Source organism: Peromyscus maniculatus, chromosome 11 (assembly GCF_049852395.1).
Source record: "Peromyscus maniculatus bairdii isolate BWxNUB_F1_BW_parent chromosome 11, HU_Pman_BW_mat_3.1, whole genome shotgun sequence".
NCBI lineage: Eukaryota > Metazoa > Chordata > Mammalia > Rodentia > Cricetidae > Peromyscus > Peromyscus maniculatus.
The window spans coordinates 73,517,041-73,540,806 of record NC_134862.1 but is presented as its reverse complement, the minus strand read 5'-3'; the positions used below and the strand labels follow the sequence as shown (position 1 = coordinate 73,540,806).

Here is a 23,766-nt window from a genome sequence, read left to right as displayed (position 1 = left end):
TGGCTACAATGTATCACTCTAATTTTACAGCTCCGGGAACAGCCCTGGAGAGAACAAGTGACTTGGCCAAGGAGGCAAAGCTGGCCGACCTGGAAGTGAGGACTGTGGCTACCTCTCCATCTTACCCTTCCTTGGGCTGCTTTATGTGGCCAGATGGTGGAGACTGGCTAGGGAGGTGGAGCACGAGGTGAGCCACTGAAAGAAATGGTTCCCACAGAAGCGGGCTGAGATCATGCTCTTCTGCAGCATCACTAGCTCTGGGTGGGAACAGGAATGCTTCTTCTATGGAGTTTGGGGGGTGGGGGTGGGGCGGGGAGACGCTGCCATGGCTCTGCAGGCCTGACTCTTGCAGAGCTGGGAAACTCACCTGAGAAGGAGAGAAATCTACCAGAGGAAGATGGGGCGCAGGTGACAAAGAAAGCTTGTTTGTCTCCCAGGACAGCAGTCTGACTGGCATTTGTCACACAAACTGGCATCTAAGGGAGGGAGGGTATTTTTCTTTTTAAAGAATAAAGGAAGTTCTGATAAAAATAAATAAATAAAACCCGCCGCTATGAACCTGTTTGCACATACTTGTGTTATCAGGTGCTTTTGGGGTTTGAGGTACAGGGGCTGGGAGAGATGGGCACCACAACAGCCATCAATTTTTTTTTCTTTTATTTCCTCCAACCTCCTCCCAACTCTTTGTAGCTCATGCTAGCCTCATATTTGCAATCCTCCTGCCTCTGTCTCCAAACTGTGGGATTATAGGTTTAAATTGTTGAACTCCTGCCAAGCCTCATCCCTCTTGAAGCTGCCTTACCTTTTATCCTCATGTGGTTTTGTTTGTTTGTTTGTTTGTTTGTTTGAATCTGCCCACAGAGTTTCCTCTCTCTTACGGTAGTGAACACTTATAATACATACAGCCTTCCCAGGGGTCTGGTCTGCTGGAAACCCCTCCATGATGTAAGTTCTGCCTAGAGACTGATCAGGGGCATTAAGTCTACAGGTGCAGCCTCTTCCAATAGCTCACCAACCACCAACTTGGGGCTTTTCCAAAATAAACACTGCAGAGGTAAAGCAGGGGGTGACTTCCTTTCTCAAAGGAGCTGCTCTCCCAGTTGCCCTTGACTTAGCCCGGCTGTAGCCCCTGTGGGCTGGGTGTGACTAGGTTGCTTCTTTTCCCCCCCACTAATCTTCGGAAATTTCAGGTTTTCTTCAGTCTTGCAAGTGCTAGTCAGAACAAGCTCATTTTACATCCCTTCGATCTTGTCCTTGGGTCTGCGAGGTTGACCTTGAAAATGACAGGGTGCCTTGGGAAACCATCTCTGTATTGGGAAAGTCTTTGATAAGTAGCTAGCTTTCCACAACCAGCCAGGTCGCTCCAGGGACAGGCTTTCCTGCAGCCACTGCAGAAGCATCCCCATGTATTCTGCTGTGTCATCACCCCAAGAGCGGCGTGGGAAGCTGCTCAGGGGCTCGGTGGATGAAAATAAGTGGTTTTTCAGCCACCGAGGATAGAAGGGATGGGAAGCAGGTCATGTCCAACCCTGCGCTTTGCGACGTCCTGACACATGAGCTGGGTCTTCCCAAGTGTTCTGCCATTCCAAGAATTCTACAGTAGAAGGGGGGGGGGTGCCCCCAATGAGACAGAACAGTAAGCCAACGAGAATACCAGCCACCGACCTGGGCTAGGAGAGTCTTAGGTGTCTGGGTCACGTGCAGAAATTGTTCCCCGGGGTCTAGACTGGCAGGAGCCACAACCGGTTCCCAGCTACAAGCCAGGGTGGGTTTGGCAATTGTCCGGCTTGAGGTGGTTCAGGCCGCCCACAAGGAGCACAGCCCAGGAGTCAGGAACCCAAGCTGCCCGCTGGGCTGGCCTGCTAGGAGAGGGCCGGGCCGGAACTGCAACCGCAGTGGCAGAGATTGCGAGGGGGCGGCAGGTGCAGGAGCGGAGAGGCGGAGCAGAGCTGGGCAGAGTCACTAGCGTCCCGGAGTGACCTTCCCCTACCCAGCCAGGGCCTAGGGGAGGTGGACCTGCAGCAAACCTAGCCCAGTAGGTGTGTGTGTGGGGGGGGGGGGTACCAGACGCGAGGAAGGGACCGAGGTCTCCGGGGCTCCCAGAGATCGACGCAGGTGCAGGCCACCGCACCAGCGCAGGGGGGTGTCCGGGCACAGCCAGGGGCGGGAGGGGGCGCGCATAGCAGCCGGAGCGCAACTCACCAGCCCCCAGTCCCTCTCCGCGCCCCCGCGGCCGCGCCAGTCCCTCTAGCCCAGTGGGCTCCTTTGTGCCGGCCCCGCGCCCGCCCCTTCGGGTCTCAGGCTCCGCCTTCTCGAAGCCGGCGATTGGTCCGCCGTGCCGCCGATGGGCGGGGCTACGGGTGGCGGAGGCGCGGTATATAGTAAAGGTAGGGCGTGCGCCCTCAGCCAATTTCTCGGCTCGTGGCCCGCGCGCGCGCGTGTACGGAGCCCGCGCTCTGCTCCTCTCGTCCTTCCCGGTGACTTTCCCTCCTTGTCCCCGGTCCGTCTCGGCAGAGGTCACAGCAGGCAGAGTGGTGCAGCTACGGCTCGGAGCGGCGGCTGCGGGGTTCGCTGAGCCCCCCAGGACAGCGATCGGAGCGCGGGGGAGAACCCGCGAGCGGTCGCGCGCCCACCGCTAGGTGCGGGGCTCGGAGCCGCCCAGCCCGCGCGCGCCCTCCTCCTTCGTCCCTCCTCCCTCCGCCCCCGCCGCACCTCCCCCTCCTCCCGCTCTGCCTCGGCTGCTCCGCCGCGCGCCTCGCACTCGGAGAGCCGCAGCGGCAGCGGCGCGTCTCGCCTTCAGAGACAGAGCCGGGCCGCGGGGGACACCGAGCCGCCGCCGCCGCCGCGAGGACGCCTGGGCGCGCGCCGCACTCGCCCACCCTTGGCCTCGGCCGCCACTGCTGAGCCGCCACCATGGCCCGCGGAAAAGCCAAGGAGGAAGGCAGCTGGAAGAAATTCATCTGGAACTCGGAGAAGAAGGAGTTTTTGGGCAGGACCGGTGGTAGCTGGTGTAAGTACGGGGGCTCCGGAGCGGCAGTCGCCGCCCGCTCCTTGGCTTTTCCTAGGAGGCGCATCCCTGTGCGCGGGCACTGCGGACTGGTTCGGTGCCCACGGGGCTGTCCAGGGTGTCGGGGACTGGGTGGTAGGCGATGCCAGCAGTGCGCGGGGCCTGGGCTTGGCATCCAGTGACAAGTGAGGGGTCCCCAGGATGCGGCGCGGGTGGGGTCTGGAGTTGGCTAGACTGAGGGTCATGGGCATGGTAGGAATCTTCGTCTTCTGAGCCTTCCTTCCCTCCTGGGAAATTCGGTCAGGTTCCAGGAGACTATGTATGTGCCTTCCCTCTCCATCGCCCAACGCCTTAGATAAATGAGATTTAGGGCTGGGAGAGAAACTCGTGAGCTAACCTGTTATAATGCGGGCGATGGCTGTGATAGCATCGTTTTTTTTTCCAGCCTAAAAATGTACCTAGACTGGAGAGGAGTGGGGAGGAGAAATGCATCCCCACTGCAGTATTTCATGGCCATGTCTCGGGTTTACCCTAGAGACGGTCCTCGGAGTCATCATCACAGCCCAGAAACGGCCCAGTGAGCTCCATGTCAGGGCCCGTTTTTTTTAAGCCTTGGCTAGACACATGGCGGTCTGGTGTTTTTTAAAAAGAACTACATGGTACAAATCTTAGAAGATTTCTTGCTGCCTGTTGCTTCCTTGCTTGGAATCCCCTCAGACCCTATTGAAAATTAGATGCCATATATATATTTTAAAACCTCTTTACACTGGAAAGGTGGTAGGTTTTTTTTTTTTTTTAAAGGTCATTTTGAAGGGCATAGTTGTAGATAAATCCACGAGTCGTGACTGCGGAAGGGAGGGAGGGAGGGAGGGAGGGAACTCCCCTCTGCTGCATCACAGCCCCCTCCTTCCCCGGTATTACCAGCACCACAACCACCACCAGCACCTCTGCCTCCTCTCCCCCTCTCCCCCCCTCCCCTATAGCACCAGCACTGCAGTCACCAAGGGAACCCTGAAAACCAGCGATGCAGTGTTCCTGTGTGGGGAGGGTCTATGGAAACAGACTGGGGAATGAGTCAGGGAAACGCTGCTTGGCTGACATTTTGAAAAGGAAGAGGCTAGGATATATGTGTTTTTTTTCCCCCTAAAGGAAAAAAAAAAAAGGATGCAGTCAGGTAGCCTCTCAACTGAAAAACTGAAGGGTTAATAATGCATCATATGTCAAGGTTAGTCAAGGTGAAGCCTCATCCCACGGCATTCCCGGGAAGCATAGGTATCCCCGAGCCAGGGGAAAAATGTAGTTCTTGAAATTAATCATGGCTTTTAATTTCACTTTATATTTCATTTGTGTTTGGGGAGACTGTTCTCCAATGGGGGGATATGGCCATAGTTTTCCTGTATTTCTGCAATGTGGAAGGGAAACCTGGAGAAATGTGAGGTATGTATAGGATGACAAGCCAGGGTCATTTCCTAGCAACTCCTCCTCCTAACTCAGCTAGGCCTGGGAGGTGCACTGCGGAACTGGCCCCTCCTCCCAGGTTAGCTGGGCCTCCTTTTTTTCTGGTGGTCTGGCCCCTGCAGCACCCCAGAACCAGGGGCAGCCTTGACTTCCAGGTACCTTGTGAAATTTGCCTGCTAGTGTTTTTCCACTTCTTAAATATATTTCTTTCCTCATTCCAGTCTCACACTCCTTCTTTGAATAATATTTGCTTTAGAGGGTTAGGAAGGCAGTATGGAACAGTTTGTTCTTTAAGCTGGCATTTAATGGGGAACCCCTTTCAGGACAGAGAGAGAGAGGGAGAATGAGAATATGTGGTCCTGATAATCCCATCCCGCGAGGTGGTGATACACACTGACTTCTGTGAGGTAGCCATCGTTCCTCACCTTCCATTTTGTGGGTGCTGAGCTCAAAACCCAGTTTTCGATAATATGCCTGTTTCTTTCTGACAATGTAAGAAATCGTAGAGCTGCTCCAAGGAAGGTGATGTGGCAGCGGTAACTCTCTCAGAGAGAGAGAGATGCCCCCTTTCCAGCTCTGGGCCCAACATGGATGCCCTTGGGACCAGGGCAGGATGCCCTTGGCTCCGTTTTGCTTATAGGTAGATTTTTCACCAAGATGGACGGCAGGAGGCTCCAGTCTGTCACCTGCTGGAGAAATCACAACTTACAAATCACTTGGTGCTTTCTACCTTTTAATGAAGTTAATACAGGTGTTGGCAGGTTTTTATATTGTATTTATATATTATATTTATATTGCTATTGGTTTGACATGTCACTTTTATAACCTTCTTGGCATTTTAAAGGATGAAAAAAATATATATGTATATGCATATATGTATGTATATAAATATAAATATATATATATATAAATATTAACTGCAATACTCCCAGTGTTCCTTGTTCTTTAAATACAGAAAGAAAAGAAAAATTGCTTTAAAGGGGGAAAAAATATCTCTAAAGCTTACACCCCAACCCCCTACATCACGCCACTCAGCTGCTCGGTGGAACTAACCTAGCCTTTGGTTCTGTTTCTCAGTGCCACTGGTAGCCTTGGTCTTGGGGAGTCCATTGCCTAAGCTCACCTCTAACCAAACGACTTTGCTGCAGTGGCAGATTTACTGAGTCCGTCTCCAGCCACCGCCGCCGCAGCAGAATTCTCCCCTGTCTGTGGCATCCTGTCGGTAGAGTGGAAAGGGTGTCGACGTTCTTGAGCTTAATCATGGCGCTTGTGAAATGACTAATTTCCCCATCTATTCATCTTTGAACTAGTAGCCTCAGTTCTGCACCTTCTTAGGTTAGGATTAGCTCCCTGGAGTCCAGGGAATGAGTAGAAGGATTGTCGACCTTACCAGAGGCAAAGGCGGTTAAGTCAAGAGCACTGAGGGGGGGCATGGGGGGGTGGGGGGTTTGGGCAACAGGACAGGAAAGCAGCTGAGAAGTGAGGCTCTCAGGCGCTGTCTTGCTGACTGGGTTAGACCACCTCAGTATCTCTTCAGAGCGTTCGCTGGAAAAATTTTCCAGAGCCCTTGACGTCACAACCTTGCCATTTGCCTACTGCTGCCTGGATACCAAATGCAGCGCTTAACCCTCGTCCTGCCGGGAGGAAGGGACAGAGCTGAGGGCTGTGGTTCTGGATGCTGCTGCCATCCCGCTCCTGCTCCTCTTTGCTTGGATCTTTGTATAGGGGAGAGAAGAAGGGATTAGATCCATCATTCTTGTGTGGGCTTTTAGGTGTGTTTGGTTTGTTTCAGCCACTCCATGACATCGTCGTCTTGATGGGAACGTTGGGTGTTTTTCCATGTATGGAGGAGGGCTGCGGGGCTCATTTCCACAACTGTGTGCCCACTTCATTCCTGGCCCCCTCCCATCATGGGCACAAACTTTTCAATAATCCTTTTACTCAGTGCCATCTTCCCTGTAGAAGGAACCCATGCCTCCTCTGTGCGGTCATGTCTCTGATAACCTTACAGTTCTCTTGGTTCCCTTTCCTCTTCGAGTTGTTTGGCTGGCACAAGACGGCCAGGCGATGCCTAGTACAGCCTGTTACTATGCTGCTAATCGGGGAGATAATCCTTGTAAACCAGTAACTGATAGCCTTATTCCAATCCACGGGCTTCGTGTTGGTTCAAGGTGGTTTTTTGTTTGTTTGTTTGTTTGTTTGCATGATTTTTATTTTTAAAATTCGTTCTTATTCAGACTGCATTCTGTGAACTGTGAGAAAAAGAAAATGTAGTTTACATAGCTGGTTGTTACTCTGCTGATCAGAAGAAGGTAAAAATGGCAGCCATCCGTACCATAGGATTTCCTTTGTGTGTTTGGTTTCCAGTTGCCCTGTGCCCCTGCTTTGTAGGTAGACTTGATAGGGAGAGCTTCATAGTGTATTTCTGAGTTGGTTGTTCTTAGGCGTCTCAGTGTTTGGGGGTGCAGCAGAGCAACGGCCCCTAGGGGGCATGCATGTGGGTCGGATGCACTGCATAAGTGTGTGTGAATGCGGCTGCAGGTTTGCACCGGTGGTTGATCCTCTTTAGTCCTGTTCCGCTCTCGTTGAGCATTCTTCTGCCTGTAACCCCCAAGAAAGAGCAGGGTTCCCTCTTTAGATTAGTGCTGGCAAAGGAAGACCTAGAGACACAGGTTGAAGAGGAACTGGGGAGAGTTATGGTCGGTCGTCTTTGGGAAGGGGAGACCTCGATTCTACCCATGTGGCTACATCACCCCCATGTCTGTCTGTTCTCCCCACAGTTAAGATCCTTCTGTTCTACGTGATATTTTATGGCTGCCTGGCTGGCATCTTCATTGGGACCATCCAAGTGATGCTGCTCACCATCAGTGAACTGAAGCCCACATACCAGGACCGTGTGGCCCCGCCAGGTAAAATCCAGGGGATGGCTTCTCCTCCACTGGTGAAAGGGGTGCCGTTTCCAACCGAGAAGACACCCTGAGAAAATAGCTCTGTAGTGGAAGCTTCAAGCTAAGCATGGGAAGGAAGCGGGAAGACTGTGGTGGCCACGGCTCCTGGCCGCATTGCGGCTGAGCTCCAGATGGCTGCAGATGTCTTTACAGCTCGGGGTGAGGGTGGAGCACGCAGCCTCACTGTGTGACTGAGCACATCAGGTCCTTTCAGGGCTCTATTTTACTTGGCCTTAACACTCAAGGGATCATTCTAGGGCCTTTTCAGCTCTAACACATTTTTTTTTTCACTTGTGAGGTGACCGTAACTCAGGTAAACCCTTAAAAAAAAATCATGCCCACAGAGAGGAGAGGCTCACCTGTTACTGCTCTGCAGTTTGACCATGAACACAGACACTATCTTTGCAGATCTCCACAGGCCTGTGTGTGGTTTTGGGAACCCTCTCTCCAGTTTAGCTGTCTCTGGTCTCTCCAAAAACTTGAGCGAACAAAAAGATTATCTATAGAAAAGGCCATCCTCCGCAAGCGTCCACTGCTCTGTCTTGGCTGTTGCGGGTGTTGAGTACACACCCGCCATCACACACCCTGGAAGGCCACTGCCCATAAGCCTGGGGCTAAATGACAGGCAGCTGAGCAACAGTAAACACAAATCTACTCTGTGGTTCTTCTGCCTGGGGGACAGAGCTGGGAGAGCAGGAAAGTGGTGTGTGTCCCCTAACTTCTTTCGGGTCCTCCCATTATCGATGACCTTGAGGTTTCGGGAGTGGGGAGGTGGCGGTGACTCCCGTCTCTTGTGTGGGCAAGGGTTTGGTGGTTTGGAAACAGCTGCCGGTAGGTGACAGTCTTGGGGCCATGTGCAGCCACTGAGCAGGGCCTGTTGCCGACATGTCTTGCTCTTCCCCTTGGGGGTGAGGAGGAAGAAACGGCAGAATGCGAAGGTGGAAAGACCCAGAATATTTTCAGATATTTAGGTGGGAAGTGAGAAGAGAAAGAAAACGTGTAAGTATATAAAACAACTTCAACCTAGCTCACCATCCACAGATTCCAGCAGCTCTTGTATCAAAAGGTGGGTCTTTGGAAAGGTTGAAGCAGGGTTCTGATGTGCCCAGAAATTGAGGCTATTCAGTGTTTTACACGGGCTTCTGTGGTCATAAGGCATGGCTTCCATGCCCTCCTCCGTTAGAGGCCTTACAGCCGCACTGGAAATCGTAGTAATTAGATTTGTGCACAGCTCCTCTGCTACTTAAAAGTTGTCCCTTAGTCATGATGCTGTTTTATAATAGTTTAAACCTGAAGCAAACAGGACCACATAGCCATCCTTTGCTTAAAAAAAATAAAAGACTACTATATACACCTTGGAGAAATAAGTAATTTATTTATTTAGGTTTTTGGTTTTAGAGGCAAGATTTCTCTGTGTAGCCCTGGCTGTCCTGGAACTCGCTCTGTAGACCAGGCTAGCTTGAAATTTAGATCTGCCTGTCTCTGATCCCAAGGGCTGGGATTAAGGGCATGTGCTGCCATGCCTGGTAGAAATAAACAATTTCATAAAATAAAATTAAAATTTTTTTCCAGGTACTTTTCTGGAAAGAAACCTCACCTTCCAAAATGAATAGCCAAAGTGTCCGGTGTTTTAAGTAAGGGTTTGCAGTTGACCTTGCCCTGACTGAGGCACGCAGTCTCCGCCCCACCCCGTCTTCCCCCCATCTTCCCAGCGCTTCCTATTAGCACCTATATTTAGTGTGCTCAGCAGTTGGACTGACCTGACAAACCCTCCCTTCTCTGAAGGAATGTGAGTGGCTCATCTCGGAAATATGCATTCCTGTCCTTTGGTCTGAGTCACGGGCGAAGTTTGCAGCCCTTCACCTTCCCAGTTGTCTCCTCCGTCCCTTATCTTGGCCATTTCTGTCTCTCTGTCCTTAGCTTTTACTTGAGTAGCAAGTCTACACATCCTGTGGGTTTTCTCTACCTCTCCTGACACTTCTTAGAAAATGATGGTAACTTTCAGTCAGATCAGTATGAGCACTGGCTGGCAAGGAACAGAGTGCTCCTGGACAGTCCTGAGTCCTCTGCATCCCCCGAGGGACCCTAACTGGACCCTCCTCTTGGCATCTTTCAGAACAGATGTTGAGAATTCATTTTGGAGAGGTATTAATGATTCATTAACTCTGCAGACTGAATAAATGTGTGGAAGTATATATCCCGGTCAACTTTTGGCTTCAACTTAATGTCTCCAAGCCTCCTCCATTTCTGTCTTGGTCACAGAGGGAAAGTTCTGAGTCAGAGGTACATGGTAAGTGTGGAAGACCATAGCATTTAAAGATGCAAGGACTTACAGTGTGATGCCTGCCATCTGACCTTGGGGCATGAATACAAACACGGCCAATTGGGTTTGGAGTATCCTTTACACTTTGAAATACCTTGTAACCAGATCTCTTCCAAATGGCGTGTGTGAGTCTGGCAGTCCTGCCCTGCCGTAATCATGTAGCGTGTATAATGGATAAGCTGATAGGCCAAATGGGAAAGCCACAGACAGGCAGGAGAAAAATACAGAATGGAGGGGGAAATGTAAGGACAAATGGGTCACATGGTTGCTGGACTCTGAGCACTGGGTACTTTTCCTCGCCAGATCTTACTCCTCTGTTAATACTAACCTGCTCACCCCACCCAGAAAACAGAGTCTTGGATGAGATGTTGGCACACGGTATCAAATAGCTATTTTCATAGCTCAAGAATCACTGTTTCTGACTTCTTGTTGCTTTAATGTAAGTGTTAAAGCAGTCTCCAAGGCTTTTAGACGTAGGTCCCACCTTCCACTAGAAGCAGAAGGCTCTGAATTGCCAGTGAGCTTTGGGTGATAGGCAAGGGTAGGCTGCATACTTCAGTTTTGTGGTGTCCGTCCAGCCTGAGCTTCCCCTGGAAGTAGTTAAACATCAGTGAGTTAGAAAACATACTCAGAAAGTGTCCCGTGAACCCAAGTGACAGGGCAACCAACTCTCCTCAGCATACCTACACCTGCCATGCAGCATCCAAGCTTTTGCCCAGAGGAGAACCTCCTGCGGTGTGTGGAGGGAGCAGCATGTCCTTTCGGCTGGATCGGGGCGAGACGTTGCCATTCGCTGTGCTGCGGAGAGTCGAGCACAGTGCACACGTACACATGCTCCCGTGTGCGTGCGCACAAGGCGTTCGTCGTGGGTCCTGCTGCCTGCCCTGTGGTGTAATAGTCAAGAGCCTTCCGTGGGCTGTCACCCATCCCCCACCCCCAGGTTATCCTAGCAACTGTGCAGTGAGCTGAAGGTCACTGTCTGTCATTCCCTGAGTCCACAGAGTTCCCACCTGGCATGCTTCCTGGTGCAAAGGTAGGAAATGTATTCGCTGTTCTTCCTCTTAGAGTTGTGGGAGGTTCTTGGTTTTACTCTTACAGATGGCTCAGTGAGGACAGAACTCATTTTAAAAGGCTCAAATTCTTGGCTCGTGGGTAACCAGAATCAGGGCAGGAAGGCAGAGTGGATGAACATGAGCTAATCTAATTCACAAGGGCACAGCCATCGTGGCCCACCCCTCTATCCACAGGCTAAAGGGCTTCTGAGAAGTCATTATGCCCGGCTCAGAAAAACTGTTTTCAAATCACGTGACGATTGGCCCTCTCCAATTTCAGAAGTAGGAGGAGAAAACACTTTCTCCCTGTGCTTTGGAGGCACTGTACCTTCAGAGCGTTAGGGGACTTCTGAGCCATTTCCAGTTAGACTCGGTTGATTTGTGATTGCCTAGCTGACATTTGGGTCTGCCTGCCGCTCGCTCTCTTTTCTCACCCTCTGATGGATCCTGCCAACCTATTCCCGGAGGAGACAGCATTGGTAGTGCAAGCTTTCCCCACCTGTGGTTCATTAAAGGGCTTAAAGAGGAAGATCTCAGGCTTCCAGAACTCTTGCCCATGTAGTATATTTGTAGAGTCTCTTAGGTGTTCAGAAAGCCCAGTGATAAATAGAGAACATTTTTGGGAAGCCAGATATAATGCCTCAGTATTCATGAGGCCGAGAGGCAGGAGGATTGCCACAAGTTTCAGGTCAGCCTAGACCTCCAGAAAAACCGGGCCGTACTCATTTGAAGATGAGTAAGCAGAGACAGGACCTCTGTTCAGTAAGACGAACTAACAGAGTCATGGAAATGATCCTGGGGGCAAAAAGCCAGATATGCCACTGTCGTCTCAGGCTTGTGGCATTCACAAGGAGAGAGAGCTCCACCCCGGGGGACAGCAATGGAAAGACATCTTCATTTCTGCTGATGTAGAACCAGACAGGGTAGGACTGGTCAGTGAACATTTAGTGCTCTCACGCTAGAACTCGCCACCTGATGCTGACCAGACCCCAGAGCGGCTAGGGCGATGAAGGAGACCCAGTAGCTTTTGACCAGGAAAGTACCTTTTCACACTTCATGCAGGGGGGGGGGGGGCTCCTAGAGTATCATACATACTAAGGTATCAGGTTTCAGGTTATTAGCAAATGCTGTGTTTTGAAGTTAGACAAGTCAAGTATCCACTTGTTCCTTGTTAGATCTTAGACAAAAAAAAGCACAGTGTAAGAGGTCTAGTCCTTGTCTATTGTGTTCCCCTTTAAAGAAATGTTACCCTCTTTATTTTGGGAATAAACACAATTATGAGCTAGCCAAAAATGTCAAGCACAATATTCTGTGAAACTATTTTGAAAGATAAAGCATCCACACTAAGTAATTCCTTCTTAGCATCTGAAATTGAACATGCAACTTCTGAGAAAAGTCCCCTGATTTTTTTAATCACGTTCAGTTAGCAAGATCATGGGGTTGGGGGTGGCGGGTTGAGCTGTGACGTAGGAATTGGTGTGATTGCAGTGATCTCATTATCGATTGGCCTTGACTAGAGAGGAATGGCGCTGACCGCGCATCACTGTTGGGTCAGCGGAGGTACTGCAGGTCACTACAGTACACACCATTTCACAGGCCGGTTGGTGAGCAGTGGGCAGCTGATGGGCTTGCTACTGATAAGTAAGCCCGGCGTACACATCTGGGTGAACATGAGGTAGTTCTTAAACAGGGAAGGACCTGCAACCAGAGTCTGTGGCATTTAGTTTAGACTTGGGCACAGATTTCTGGACATCACTGGTGGTTAAACTGCTCCATCGTCTGTAGAAACAGGTGAGATGCTCCTCAGACTTTTCAAAGTGAGCAGGTTTGAGGTGTGGATAGGCTATATATGTGACCATTGCCTCGAGGCAGGCGATTTACTCTTGGCTAATCCAGCCTCCAGTCACATGCTAAGCCTGACGCAAAAGGTAAGTGGACGGGAACTGGTTCCCAGAATTCTGTTAGGTAAGTTGATAGTAACCCCAGAGATAAAATAATAAGGAGTAGGATATTCAGATTGACACTTACAGGGAGGTAATCATCCAAATGGAGACCTGTAAAGGTGCATTTGTGGATGTACTAGCCAATCTCATTCCTCCCTTTTCTTTTTAATTGCAAAGTACTTTGAACCCGCAGTATATGGGAGATGTGGATGGCTTCATGGCAACGCTCCTGCTAGCTTCCTGTGCCCTTGGAGGTTTCTCTGGAAGATGATACCTGTTGAGTATTTGGCCGTGAGTCATCAGATGGGTCAGATGACAGGTCCCAGCAGCTGTGCTCTGGGATTCACTGGAGAAAGTGCTGCAAGGTTAAAACGGCTACATTCTCCTTTAAATGCTTCAGCTCTGCGAGCAGATTGAGAAGTCACCAACTTGCTACATTATAAACCTGCCTGGGAACAGAATGCGAGCTAGTGAAAACCCGCTTTCCCCCCCCTCCCTTGTTCATTCCTTCTGTGCTCGCTCATCCACTAGAGCCAGAAGTGGGGGTGTTTGCCTCCTTTGTTTCTCAGGAGACGGGAGTCAGGAGAGGCAGGTGCATCTGGAGAGGGCAAGTGTGAAGTCAGATGCTTTTTCTTACTCCAGATCTTAATGTAAAATTGAAGGACTTAAAAGAGCCCAGATGTTAACATGACTCAAATCATTTCAGTCCTTCCTTGGGTGACTTCCTCAGGTAACGGCTTGACTAGTTCATGACTAGTTCATGACTAGTTTCACTGGTGGCGGCTGAGCAGAGCTGCACCGAGCTTCTCTTCCTTAGTGTCCATTTAAGCTCTGACAGGCAAGAGGCAGAAGGCTGGATCTGCTTTGGGGCCTCTGGTGTGAAACCAGAGCCAGCGCTGGGACAGTCAAGGCCTCTGGGAGTTCTGGCCCACCGCAGGCAGAGCTTATCCTTGTTCAGCTCTTACTACCAGCTTTCGGAGTGGGCAAGGAGATGCCAGAAGCCCACTCGCTGGCAGAAACACCAGTTAGCAAGATCATGGGGTTGGGGGTGGCGGCTTGAGCTGTGACGTAGGAATTGGTGTGATTGCAGTGATCTCATTATCGATTGGCCTTGACTAGAGAGGAATGGCGCTGACCGCGCATCACTGTTGGGTCAGCGGCGGTACTGCAGGTCACTACAGTACACACCATTTCACAGGCCAGTTGGTGAGCAGTGAGCAGCCGATGGGCTTGTGTAAGGCCAGCGTACACATCTGGGCGAACATGAGGTCCCGAAAAACATGCTAACAAATGACTGAGTTCCAGGAACTCATGTTTGGGGCTCTGGCACGGGTCATCCTGTCTCTTTTAAAGGGGAACCGGGGTTGAAATGGTGAGAATGAAAAGCGCTGTCTGTAATCTCGCCTCCTCAGAGAAGTGTTATCACTGCACCCCAACGCAGACATCAAAGCAATGGCACCTTGAGTGGCCCCCGAAAGAAAATGCAGCGAGGCAGCTGGACAATGAGAGGCAGTGGGGAATGCCAGCTGAAGCCAGGACAGAGGGGACAGTGACATGGGTGAACTTGCTTCGCAATCTGGGTCCCACCTTGTTTATTTTCAGGGTGACCTATGGTCACGTTAGTTGTTGCAGCTTGTGGGGTGAGGCCAAATCTCACATTGGACTCTTGCTTTGTTAGCAGTTCAGTTTCTGCTGACTCACCTGCCCTGCTGGGGACCACAGCTGGCATGGCTGGCACTTACCACACTTGGTGGCCCTTCCTCTGCTGCCTGAGGGTCTGTAGTCTTCCAGCTCCCTCCTTTCTGAAAGATGGGTAGGGCTGCTCCTGGCCTCCTGACATTTGATCACTTTGCTTTCTTCACACTCCAAGCTGCCTCCACTCCCACCCCCCTTTTCCTGGACTAGGAAAGCTGAGTAACCCTGAGCACATAGTTCTCCTCTTTGTCCATTCTGCCCGACAGATTCACAGACATTTGTCCTTCTGCCTGACAGATTCACAGACATTTGTCCTGGTCTCTTAGGCATGACTACCCCTCAAGACTCCACTTTCTCTGGATCCCAGGGCTGTTCTAGGAAAACGCCCCATCCTCCTGACTTTTGATTCTCTAGCACTGGGTGTGTGCCCTTCATTTCCCCCGGGCCAGGCAAATCACCTTGACTTAAATGTCTGGTTTATAGCGTAGACTAGGCACGGCTCTCTAACTGCCTGTCCTGGTTTCCCGTCGCTGTCCCGGGCTAGCTTCTGGACTTGCCCTTGACTGCCTGTTTTCTCTTTGCAGAGGTCGGTGGCTTTCCCTGCGTTACTTCAAAGCACATAGGAAAGTCACAGTGCCAGCTTCCCAACTTACTGTGAAAAGATTGGCTAGAATATATTTAGATTGTTTAGACATGAAAACAATTTTTCCTGGCTTATGAGCTTCTAGGGAATGTTTTATCACAGCAACCTTTGCTTATTTCAAGCTGAAGATTATGACTTAATTCTGAAGCAGTATTCCTTTTTACCCATTGACAGTTTTTTTTTTTCCCCTGTGTTCTTTGGGTATTGCATTAACCTTTTCAAGAAGTTTCTGTACATTATTTTAAAACAATTCATTGCTGTTATATAAGGTGCAGGGTGCATGTGTTATGGGCCACATGTGAAGGGCAGAGGAAGACAACTTTGTGGAGCCAGTTTTATCTTTCCGTCTTTCTGGAGGTCCCGGGGATTGAACTCACATCAGTAGGCTTATATACAGCAAGCACTTTCCCTGCTGAGCAATCTCCAGAATACTCTTCACTGTTTGGTTTGAGACAGTCTCACCATGTAGCTCTGGCTGGATTACAACTCGGTACAGGCTGGCCTTGAACTCGCAGAGATCCACCTGCCTCTGCCTCCTGAGTGCTGGAATTAAAGGCATGCGCGACCATGCTGCACAAGAAGGTGTTTATTATCACTCTGGTATTTTCATCTTGAGCACTTCGATCCAACCCTCACTCACTTCCTATCTCCATCCCTTCTCCCATCTCTCTAGGCGGCTGCTTAGGGTTCCCTCTGTTGGGCTAGTCCCACTTAGCTCACAGCAGCCCTCGCTCAGTGGGAAAACCAACAGCTGTTTGCTCCAACTTCTGCTGAAGCCTTGTTCTCCAGCACCGCAAATGGCGCTGCTCAGTAATCCATCGTGCTGGTTATGTCTCCACTTTAATCACGCCCTTCTCTGCGTCCGTGTCGCCACTGTTAGATTCTAATTCTCCGGAGCAGTCATTCCAAACCAAGGGTGCTTCGGGCTCAGAGGCTGTGCCCAGCTAGAGCCGAGGAGGCTGCCTGTTCACCCGACTTGAGAGTGGTGTGGGTGCTCCCACCTGCCGGGGGTGACGGGAGGAGGTCAGGTGTAGCTCAGGCCCCCTGGCACAGGGCCAATCCGGGATGGAGATGAGAAGAGCAAGGCTGTCAGATGTCACAACAGCAAACGAGATAGCTGGTGACATTGAAATTCGTTACACGGTGAACGTGTGTGTGTGTGTTCCTACTAAAGAACTGTCCTGTGTTTATTTGATAAAGTGGAATGTAATTGGGTATCTTTTATCTGGCCGTCCCGGGGTGGAATGTCATTGTGATTGCCTCTCCAACTCACTGACCTGGATATAGTGCCATTGTGTAGTATTGTCCAAGTGCCCATTTAGGAAACCCTGTGAGGGCACAGACTTCTGGACATGAGAGACTTATAACAGAGAATGCAAACCCACGTCACGTGTTTCTTGAATTTCACCCTGATAGGTACTGACATGCTCAGATATTTGAATTAGTAACTGCATCTATATCTCGAACTCCCTGTTCTAAGCTGAAAAATCTACCCTAGGTTACAAGAGCCAAAGGACTGTCTTTGGGGAGCAGTCTTGAGGTTAGAGAGATTGAGACTTTATAATTTGTTGACATGGAGTGTAAGAGCAGGCTGCTGCTCAAAATGTCTACGTTGTTATCAAAGGGAGAGCCACCTGTACACCGGCTGCTGGCAATGCAGTTTTAAGAACATGTGTACACGTGGGCACTAGAAAAACCATGGGCTTTGGAGAACTGCATGCCTAGGTTGGAATTTTGGTTTTGCTTTCTCTGCAGCCTTGGACAGAATACTTAACCTTTCATTGCAAGTGGTGTTCTCATTCACAAAACAAGTTAATGTCTACTATGAAGTGTTGGCAAGGAAACTGGATGATATCTGATATTACATCATCACCATTACATTCAGATATCTAATCTAAATGCCATCAGATTGAATTTGAAAGGGAAGTGGGGATTTTATCCATCACGTGAGCCAAGTAGGGGTGGGGTGGGGGGGTGAGGGAAGCTTATTTGTGCGGGGAAAGCTTGCTTTTGGAGTCTCCTGCCTTCCCACTGACTTTGTCTTTCTAACTTTTACTGTTGTAGGATTGACACATATTCCTCAGATCCAAAAGACTGAAATTTCCTTTCGTCCTCATGACCCCAAGAGCTACGAGACCTATGTGCTAAACATCGTTAGGTTCCTGGAAAAGTACAAAGATCTGGCCCAGAAGGATGACATGATTTTTGAGGACTGCGGCAGTAAGTGACTCACTGTAGATTCAGAGTAGTGAACGAGTTGCCAGTTTCTGCGTAATTTAGTGTTGAAAGGCAATGTTACTGAAATTTTGTTAGAATTTACGAGAGGTTTTCACTGTACTTTACAATAATTAAGAAGACACAGTGATAAGCAAGGTGAAATCATGTTTGAAGGGGAAATAGTTCATTTAGTAAGATATACATTATGACAAGGATAGCCCTAAATAATATATATGAAATATGTAATAAAATATATTCACTGTTTTCCTGCAGCTCCAGAAAATTCTGACCCAAACCCTTTCAGGTCAAAAAGTTATTGGCGGTCCTTGGAATTCATGTTCTTGTTACAATGTCACTGTTTCTGAGCAAAGCCGTGTGGACCCTTAAAAGGCTGCTGCTGCTTAGACATGGTCTGGTTTCCTTTCAGCCCTAAGTAACTAAGCAAACCATTAGGAGCAGTGGTTCTTCTCACCTTGTGGGTCCTTAGACCATCAGAAAATACAGATATTTACATAATGATTTATAACAGCAAAATTACAAAGTAGCAACGAAAATAACTTCATGGTTGGGGGTCAGCACAACATGAGAACCTGTATTCAAGGGTCCCAGCCTTTGGATGGTCCCGAACCACCACCTTAGAAGAGTACAGATGATTAGAAAGCAGAGCAGGTGGTGAGCAGTTCAGGTTTGGGCTCATGCCCTGGTGAGAGAGAGAGAGAGAGAGAGAGAGAGAGAGAGAGAGAGAGAGAGAGAGAGAGAGAGAGAGAGAGAGAGCAGACAGCTTGTCGGAAGCCCTTGTTTAACGTAGACCACGTGTAGCGCGGTCTTCAGTGGGAGATTACTACAAGGAACAAAAATTCGTTTCCTTCTTAGCAGCGCCGAGCGAACGGCCGGCACACTCTGTAAATGGGTTTGTGCTTTTTTTTTTTAGGCATGCCCAGCGAGCCCAAGGAGCGGGGAGAATTTAACCATGAACGAGGAGAGCGAAAAGTGTGCAGGTTCAAGCTTGACTGGCTGGGGAACTGCTCTGGACTCCAGGATGAATCTTATGGCTACCGAGAGGGTAAACCCTGCATCATCGTCAAGCTCAACCGCGTCCTGGGCTTCAAACCTAAGGCAAGTGGTGCTTTCCAGGACACATGCACTTTGTGGCCTCCTGGATGAGACAGGGGGTTTCAAAATACACTCACTGCTACTTTTGAAGTGCCATCAATCAGTAGGATAATACCAAAACCTTTCTCCCGCACCGAGGGTGACCATCTCAGTTCCTAAAGTCGCAGACTGAGTGCCACAACCAAATTTTGGAGTGTGGCCCTGTTTTGTTTTTTTGGGACATAATCTCAGTGTAGCCCAGGCTTATCTAAATCACTTTGTAGCCAAGGCTGGCCTAATCTCCCTGTCCTCATAGTCCCATCTCCGTAGGGATGGGACTGTGGGTGCTCTCTCACGGCTCTGTCTTAATACTCTGCTTAGTGTCCAGGTAAACAGTTCTTTCTACATGTGAGAGTCCCCTAGCTATGTGGTATGGTTACAGGCTGCTTTTGGTTTGGGCTTAATGGAGCAACAGGATTATTTCAGAAATGCTATCTGTTAATCTGAAAAAAAAAAACAAAAACAAAAACAAAACACAATTTTTTTTTCCCTGAATGATGATTTCATTACAAAACCCAGAAAATAACACCATCTCTGAACTTCAATAACCATGCAGTTTCTAACATTCCTTGATCACAAACACCAGCAAATTTTGCCACCGTTTTGAGAAATTCTTTAGAAGGAAAAAGTTGTTGGTGTTGTCTCAGCTTTTCTAAGTGGTTATTTCATTCTCTTCTCAGATCATGAATTAAACACTGCTGTCCTTTCCTTAGGCATGGTTTCTGCCTGAAGGTTCCTTTAAAGAGAACATGGATGCTGCCCAGTAGTAGTGTATACCTTTTAATTCTGAGGGGAATTGGCCGCAATCCACTGAGCTACCTGCACAAGCTCACTTCCGCTCCGAAACCTGTCTCCTTTCATTCACTCCGTTTCTACTGCATGCTGTGCATTTATTTCCATAATACTGGTTACCCAAAAGAAAATCAGTGTAGAGAGGAAAAGTTTCCTTTTTCTTTTTTTGAGATATGGTGTCTCTATGTAGCCCCGGCTGTCCTGGAAGTCTGCGGACCAGGCTGGCCTTGAACTCAGAGGTCCACCTGCCTGAAGGCTGGGATCAAAGGCGTGTGCCACCAAGCCCAGCAGAAAAAGTTACCCTCAAGAATGCATCAAAGCTCCTCTATTCTACCAGAGGCAAGAACCAGTAGTGGGTGGCTGGCTGGTTGCCTGAATGGCTGTCCGCTTGCTTATCTTGATGGATCTCTTGTTAATGTGCCTTTCAGCAGAATTTTAATCTTCCCACACAGACAGGCATATACCGGGGAGCACCAGAGGCAGGACTCCACGCTTGCATTTGACATTTACATGGCTAGGGTGATGTAGCAATAGGAGGAACTGGTGTGGCGTATCTGAGGGAAGCCAATTGCTGCTCTCTGGGTCATGTGCTTTGAATGTTCCTCCCCGCACACTTCGTGGTTCCTGTTTCACGGAGGCCGGGGCCGGCCTGTTGTGATTTCTGTCTTCCCACATCTGGATGGCCTGTTCTGTGCTGGATGCTGACTCCTCCTTTTCGTTTTGCTCTCCAGTTCATCCACGGCTTCTTCTTTCTCATTTGTCTCTCCTACCCAAGGCGCCAGCTGTTGTCAGTGGAATGATTTTTTTTTGTTAGAGTGCAGTACCTCCTCCTTCCGATCGGTGTGCCTGGTTCCTGATCTTCTGAGGGTAGATTGTGGCAACATCTTAAGTGTTTCCTATTCCAAGTTTTCAAGGCAGAAATATTGGTAGCAGAAAGCCTCCCAAGAGTCAAGTCTAGCTGCTCTTTTTCTCATGTTCTATAAGGAGTGCCAAAATATGAATTCCCCACTGATGTGTAGATCTGGCGGGACAGCTGCTCTTTAGACCGAGTGTAGACCATGTCTGAGGTCCAGGCTCAGATGCAGTGCTAACGTGGGTAAGCAGATGGCTGCTTTCCACCAGTAGGTATTCATCACCCTTCTTTGGAGGTGGATTTGAACCAGGGATGTAGGAAGAGGGCTCTGTATTTTTCTGTAGCAGTCGTTTTCAGACTGTCTCTGGGTCTCCTGGACTCACCCAGTCCCAGCACTCCATCGGAGTAAGACAATGCCACCTTGACCTGGTTTAGGTGGTGGATGTACCTCACAGAATTGGAGAGAGAGAGTCCTTGGGTACCAGTGTGTGCCCTTTCTCACCCCCAGGGTTCGGGGAGGTGCCAGCCGACTCCCCCTGTAATGACGGTCCCCTTAGCAGTCACCCAGTCTGTCACTTGGTGTTGTCGTTAGAGTCAGGCTTCCAGAAGATTAGCATCAGCATCCCTTGGAGTGCTGGGCTGCTTCACCCTCCTTTGTGATCACCACACTTGGACACTCAGGGGCCCTTCACACAAGTCAAACAGAATTTGCTAATTGACGAGGGGAGGGGAGTCACTTACTCACTTTCCTGATGTGGTTTATTATTTCAGTGGTTTATTGTCAACAATGTGTATTTGTTTGGGCTACCTATCAGTTTTATTTTCCAGGAAAAAAAAAAATATATATTTTGTTGACCAATGTGGGTTTCACTTTTAGCCTCCCAAGAATGAGTCCTCGGAGGCTTACCCGGCGGTGAAGTATAATCCAAATGTCCTACCCGTTCTGTGTGCTGGCAAGGTAAGAATGTATTCAGGGCTCCTGAGGGTAGGAGGGGAAGTGGGGCTGGATGAGACGAATGGATGAGATGCCACACAGAGTCAGAGGGGCAGTTTGAATGCAAGACACTGAAAAGATGAATTGGAACTGTACAAACCGAGTTTGTTTACTGGCACAAGAAACTCAAATATCTGAATTTAATCTAATGGAATGTGGGTCTATGGACCTGAGAGGCGAAGCTAGCCCACAGCCTGTGCTAAAAATTTGGGGTCAACTTTCTTTTTTCTCTTTTAATGAACGCCAAAAATTAGTGTTGTGGTACCAAGCCAAGAGATAGATAGATGTAAGAAATAAGGGGCAGATATGCTTTCTGGAGACAATGTCCGTAACAAAACAGGACAATGCAAGGAGCTCTCTCACTATTGGCCTTTTTACCAGGAGGCTGTGTCAGCTTTGAGAAATACTTCCTTGGCCTTTGCCTCAGTTTCTCCATTTGCACAGTGAAAGCAGCCCGCTTTTGTGAATGTTTCTTGGCTGCTCTGGGCAGCCAGATTACCACTTTCCTGGAGAGCCCCCCAGTGCTTGGTGGCCCTGACTTCTGAGAGGCTCGAGGTGGGCATGCCACAGGGTGGCTTGTTTTCTTTTCCTCTAGCAATCATTTTGCAGACTGTAGGGGAGTCTGCACGCAAGCACAAGGCGAGACCCGGGAGGGAGGTGTGCCATCCAAATTAAGTCGCATTTCCTTTTGGTTTCCAGAGAGATGAAGACAAGGATAAAGTCGGGAACATCGACTACTTTGGAATGGGCGGATTTTACGGCTTCCCTCTGCAGTATTACCCCTACTATGGCAAACTCTTGCAGCCCAAGTACCTGCAGCCCCTGCTGGCTGTGCAGTTCAGCAACCTCACCACGGACACTGAGATTCGCATTGAGTGTAAGGCATATGGTGAGAACATTGGGTACAGTGAGAAAGACCGTTTCCAGGGACGCTTTGAAGTAAAAATTTTGGTTAAGAGCTGATCACAAGCACAAGTCTTTCCCACTAGCCATTTAATAAGTTAAAGATACACAAACCTACTAGTCTTGAACAAACTGTCATACGTATGGGACCTACACTTAATCTCTATGCTTTACACTAGCTTCTGCATTTAATAGGTTAGAATGTAAATTTAAAGTGTAGCAATAGCAACAAAATATTTATTCTACTGTAAATGACAAAAGAAAAATAAAAATTGAGCCTTGGGACGTGCCCATTTTTACTGTAAATTAGATTCCATAACTGACTTGTAGTGAGCAGTGCTCTGGCCCCTAAGTATTGCCGCCTCGTCTACTTTATTTAGTGTACAGTATAGGTGCGCACTCCGGTCATTTTTCAAGCCATGTTTTATCATATGTTTTCTACTTTACGTGAGCAAGGTTTGCTGTCCAAGGTGTAAATATTCAATGGGAATAAAACTGGCATGGTACTTTTTCCTTTTCTTTCTTATTTTTTGGCTCTGGAATTTCAAAGATAATGGCCCATCAATGAGCATTTTTAACACACTCCATAGTCTTTTTCCTGTGGTATCAGGTGTTTATTTTTATCTTTATTTCCTGGGGCTGGGGGGTGGGCTGTCGTGGGGGAACTGCCCTTTAAATTTTAAGTGACACTACAGAAAACCACAAAAAGGTGATGGGTTGTGTCGTGGTCCGTGCTGAATGCTGTTTTGCCATCTTCCCCTGTCCTCCAGTGTGTTCTGAAGCTGTACTGTGTCTAGATCTGGATCTGCCCATCACTGTGGCCAGTGATGGGGCAAATTAATTTGCTTTGTATGTTTTCTTTTCCTTTTTTCCTTTCTCTGGAGGCATCATGTGCTGGTGCTGTGTCTTTATGAATGTTTTAACCATTTTCATGGTGGAAGAATTTTATATTTATGCAGTTGTACAATTTTATTTTTTTCTGCAAGAAAAAGTGTAATGTATGAAATAAACCAAAGTCACTTGTTTGAAAATAAAATCTTTATTTTGAACTTTATAAAAAGCAATGCAGTACCCCATAGACTGGTGTTAAATGTTGTCTCCAGTGCAAATCCATGTTCTAACATATGTAATAATTGCCAGGAGTACAGTGCTCTGTTGATCTTGTGTCGGTCAGGTTAAAACAACGGACAATAAAAGAATGAACACATTCCTCACGTGTGCGACTCACTGGTCTGAGTGTCAGTCTGTGTCGTCTTTATTTTGTGTTGTTAATTATCCAAGATCTTGAAGAAATACTGGACCTGAAAGGCAAGCACAGGCCATCATTAGGTGACATGCACAACTGGACTCCCCCACCTGCTCAGAGCTTGATCAGGATGCCCATGGGACCAGGGGAGCGGGATGCACTCCTCTCCCCCAGGGATGACTTGGGTTAACCAGAGGCAGAAAGCCTGGTTTCATAGTGCTGTTCCACTCTGCACAGAAGGCAGGAAATCGTGGCTTCTCCAACAATAACCACAGCTCAGCAAAGTGTGTATGTACAGATGTTTCTAGCAGCTAAGTTAAAAAAAAAACAGATGATGTTAGGTTTGAGACTTAGTAAATTAAAAGGCTTGATTCTGCTTTGGTTCAGGAATTAGCCTAAGTACTTATTTACTATATTGAAAATTAGTCTTAGTGTGAGAAAAGAAAAAAAATTACACTTTTTGAACATTTTTTCTGGTATGATGGAGTTTTAAGATTTTTGTATTGCCAACATGGGGACATGCAAGTTAAAATAATGGGG

At 48.6% G+C, this 23,766-nt stretch overlaps 3 protein-coding genes across 7 annotated transcripts in view; 1 reads left to right on the top strand and 2 right to left on the bottom strand.

Moving 5' to 3' along the window:
- Positions 1 to 2,915, bottom strand: part of LOC121821101 (uncharacterized) — an 83,298-nt gene extending 80,383 nt beyond the window's left edge. Inside the window, exons 1-3 of the mRNA XM_076547156.1 lie at positions 2,760 to 2,915; positions 803 to 2,635; positions 368 to 476 (exon numbers count right to left, since the gene is read on the bottom strand). Of these exons, the coding sequence (XP_076403271.1) occupies positions 1,754 to 2,635; positions 2,760 to 2,915 (1,038 nt within the window). The 3' untranslated portion in view covers positions 368 to 476; positions 803 to 1,753. The remainder of the gene's footprint in view (positions 1 to 367; positions 477 to 802; positions 2,636 to 2,759) is intronic.
- Atp1b1 (ATPase Na+/K+ transporting subunit beta 1) lies at positions 1,941 to 23,190 on the top strand. Its single transcript, XM_042258482.2, has 6 exons — positions 1,941 to 3,010; positions 7,246 to 7,374; positions 17,134 to 17,289; positions 18,218 to 18,402; positions 20,961 to 21,041; positions 21,777 to 23,190. The coding sequence occupies exons 1-6, from the start codon at positions 2,914 to 2,916 to the stop codon at positions 22,038 to 22,040; spliced, it is 912 nt and encodes a 303-aa protein (XP_042114416.1). The 5' UTR covers positions 1,941 to 2,913; the 3' UTR covers positions 22,041 to 23,190.
- The window catches only part of Nme7 (NME/NM23 family member 7), a 153,824-nt gene continuing 153,058 nt past the window's right edge, over positions 23,001 to 23,766 (bottom strand). For all 5 annotated transcript variants that reach the window (XM_076547889.1, XM_076547890.1, XM_076547887.1 and 2 more), the window contains one exon: positions 23,001 to 23,281. In XM_076547889.1, the coding sequence (XP_076404004.1) occupies positions 23,249 to 23,281 (33 nt within the window). In that variant the 3' untranslated portion in view covers positions 23,001 to 23,248. The remainder of the gene's footprint in view (positions 23,282 to 23,766) is intronic.

Excerpts from the sequence above, each read along its gene's own strand:
- Atp1b1 (XM_042258482.2), top strand. The coding sequence starts at position 2,914 with ATGGCCCGCGGAAAAGCCAAGGAGGAAGGCAGCTGGAAGAAATTCATC. Across the intron at positions 17,290-18,217 it reads GATTTTTGAGGACTGCGGCA|GCATGCCCAGCGAGCCCAAG; the intron begins GTAAGTGACTCA and ends TTTTTTTTTTAG. Across the intron at positions 18,403-20,960 it reads TCCTGGGCTTCAAACCTAAG|CCTCCCAAGAATGAGTCCTC; the intron begins GCAAGTGGTGCT and ends TTTCACTTTTAG.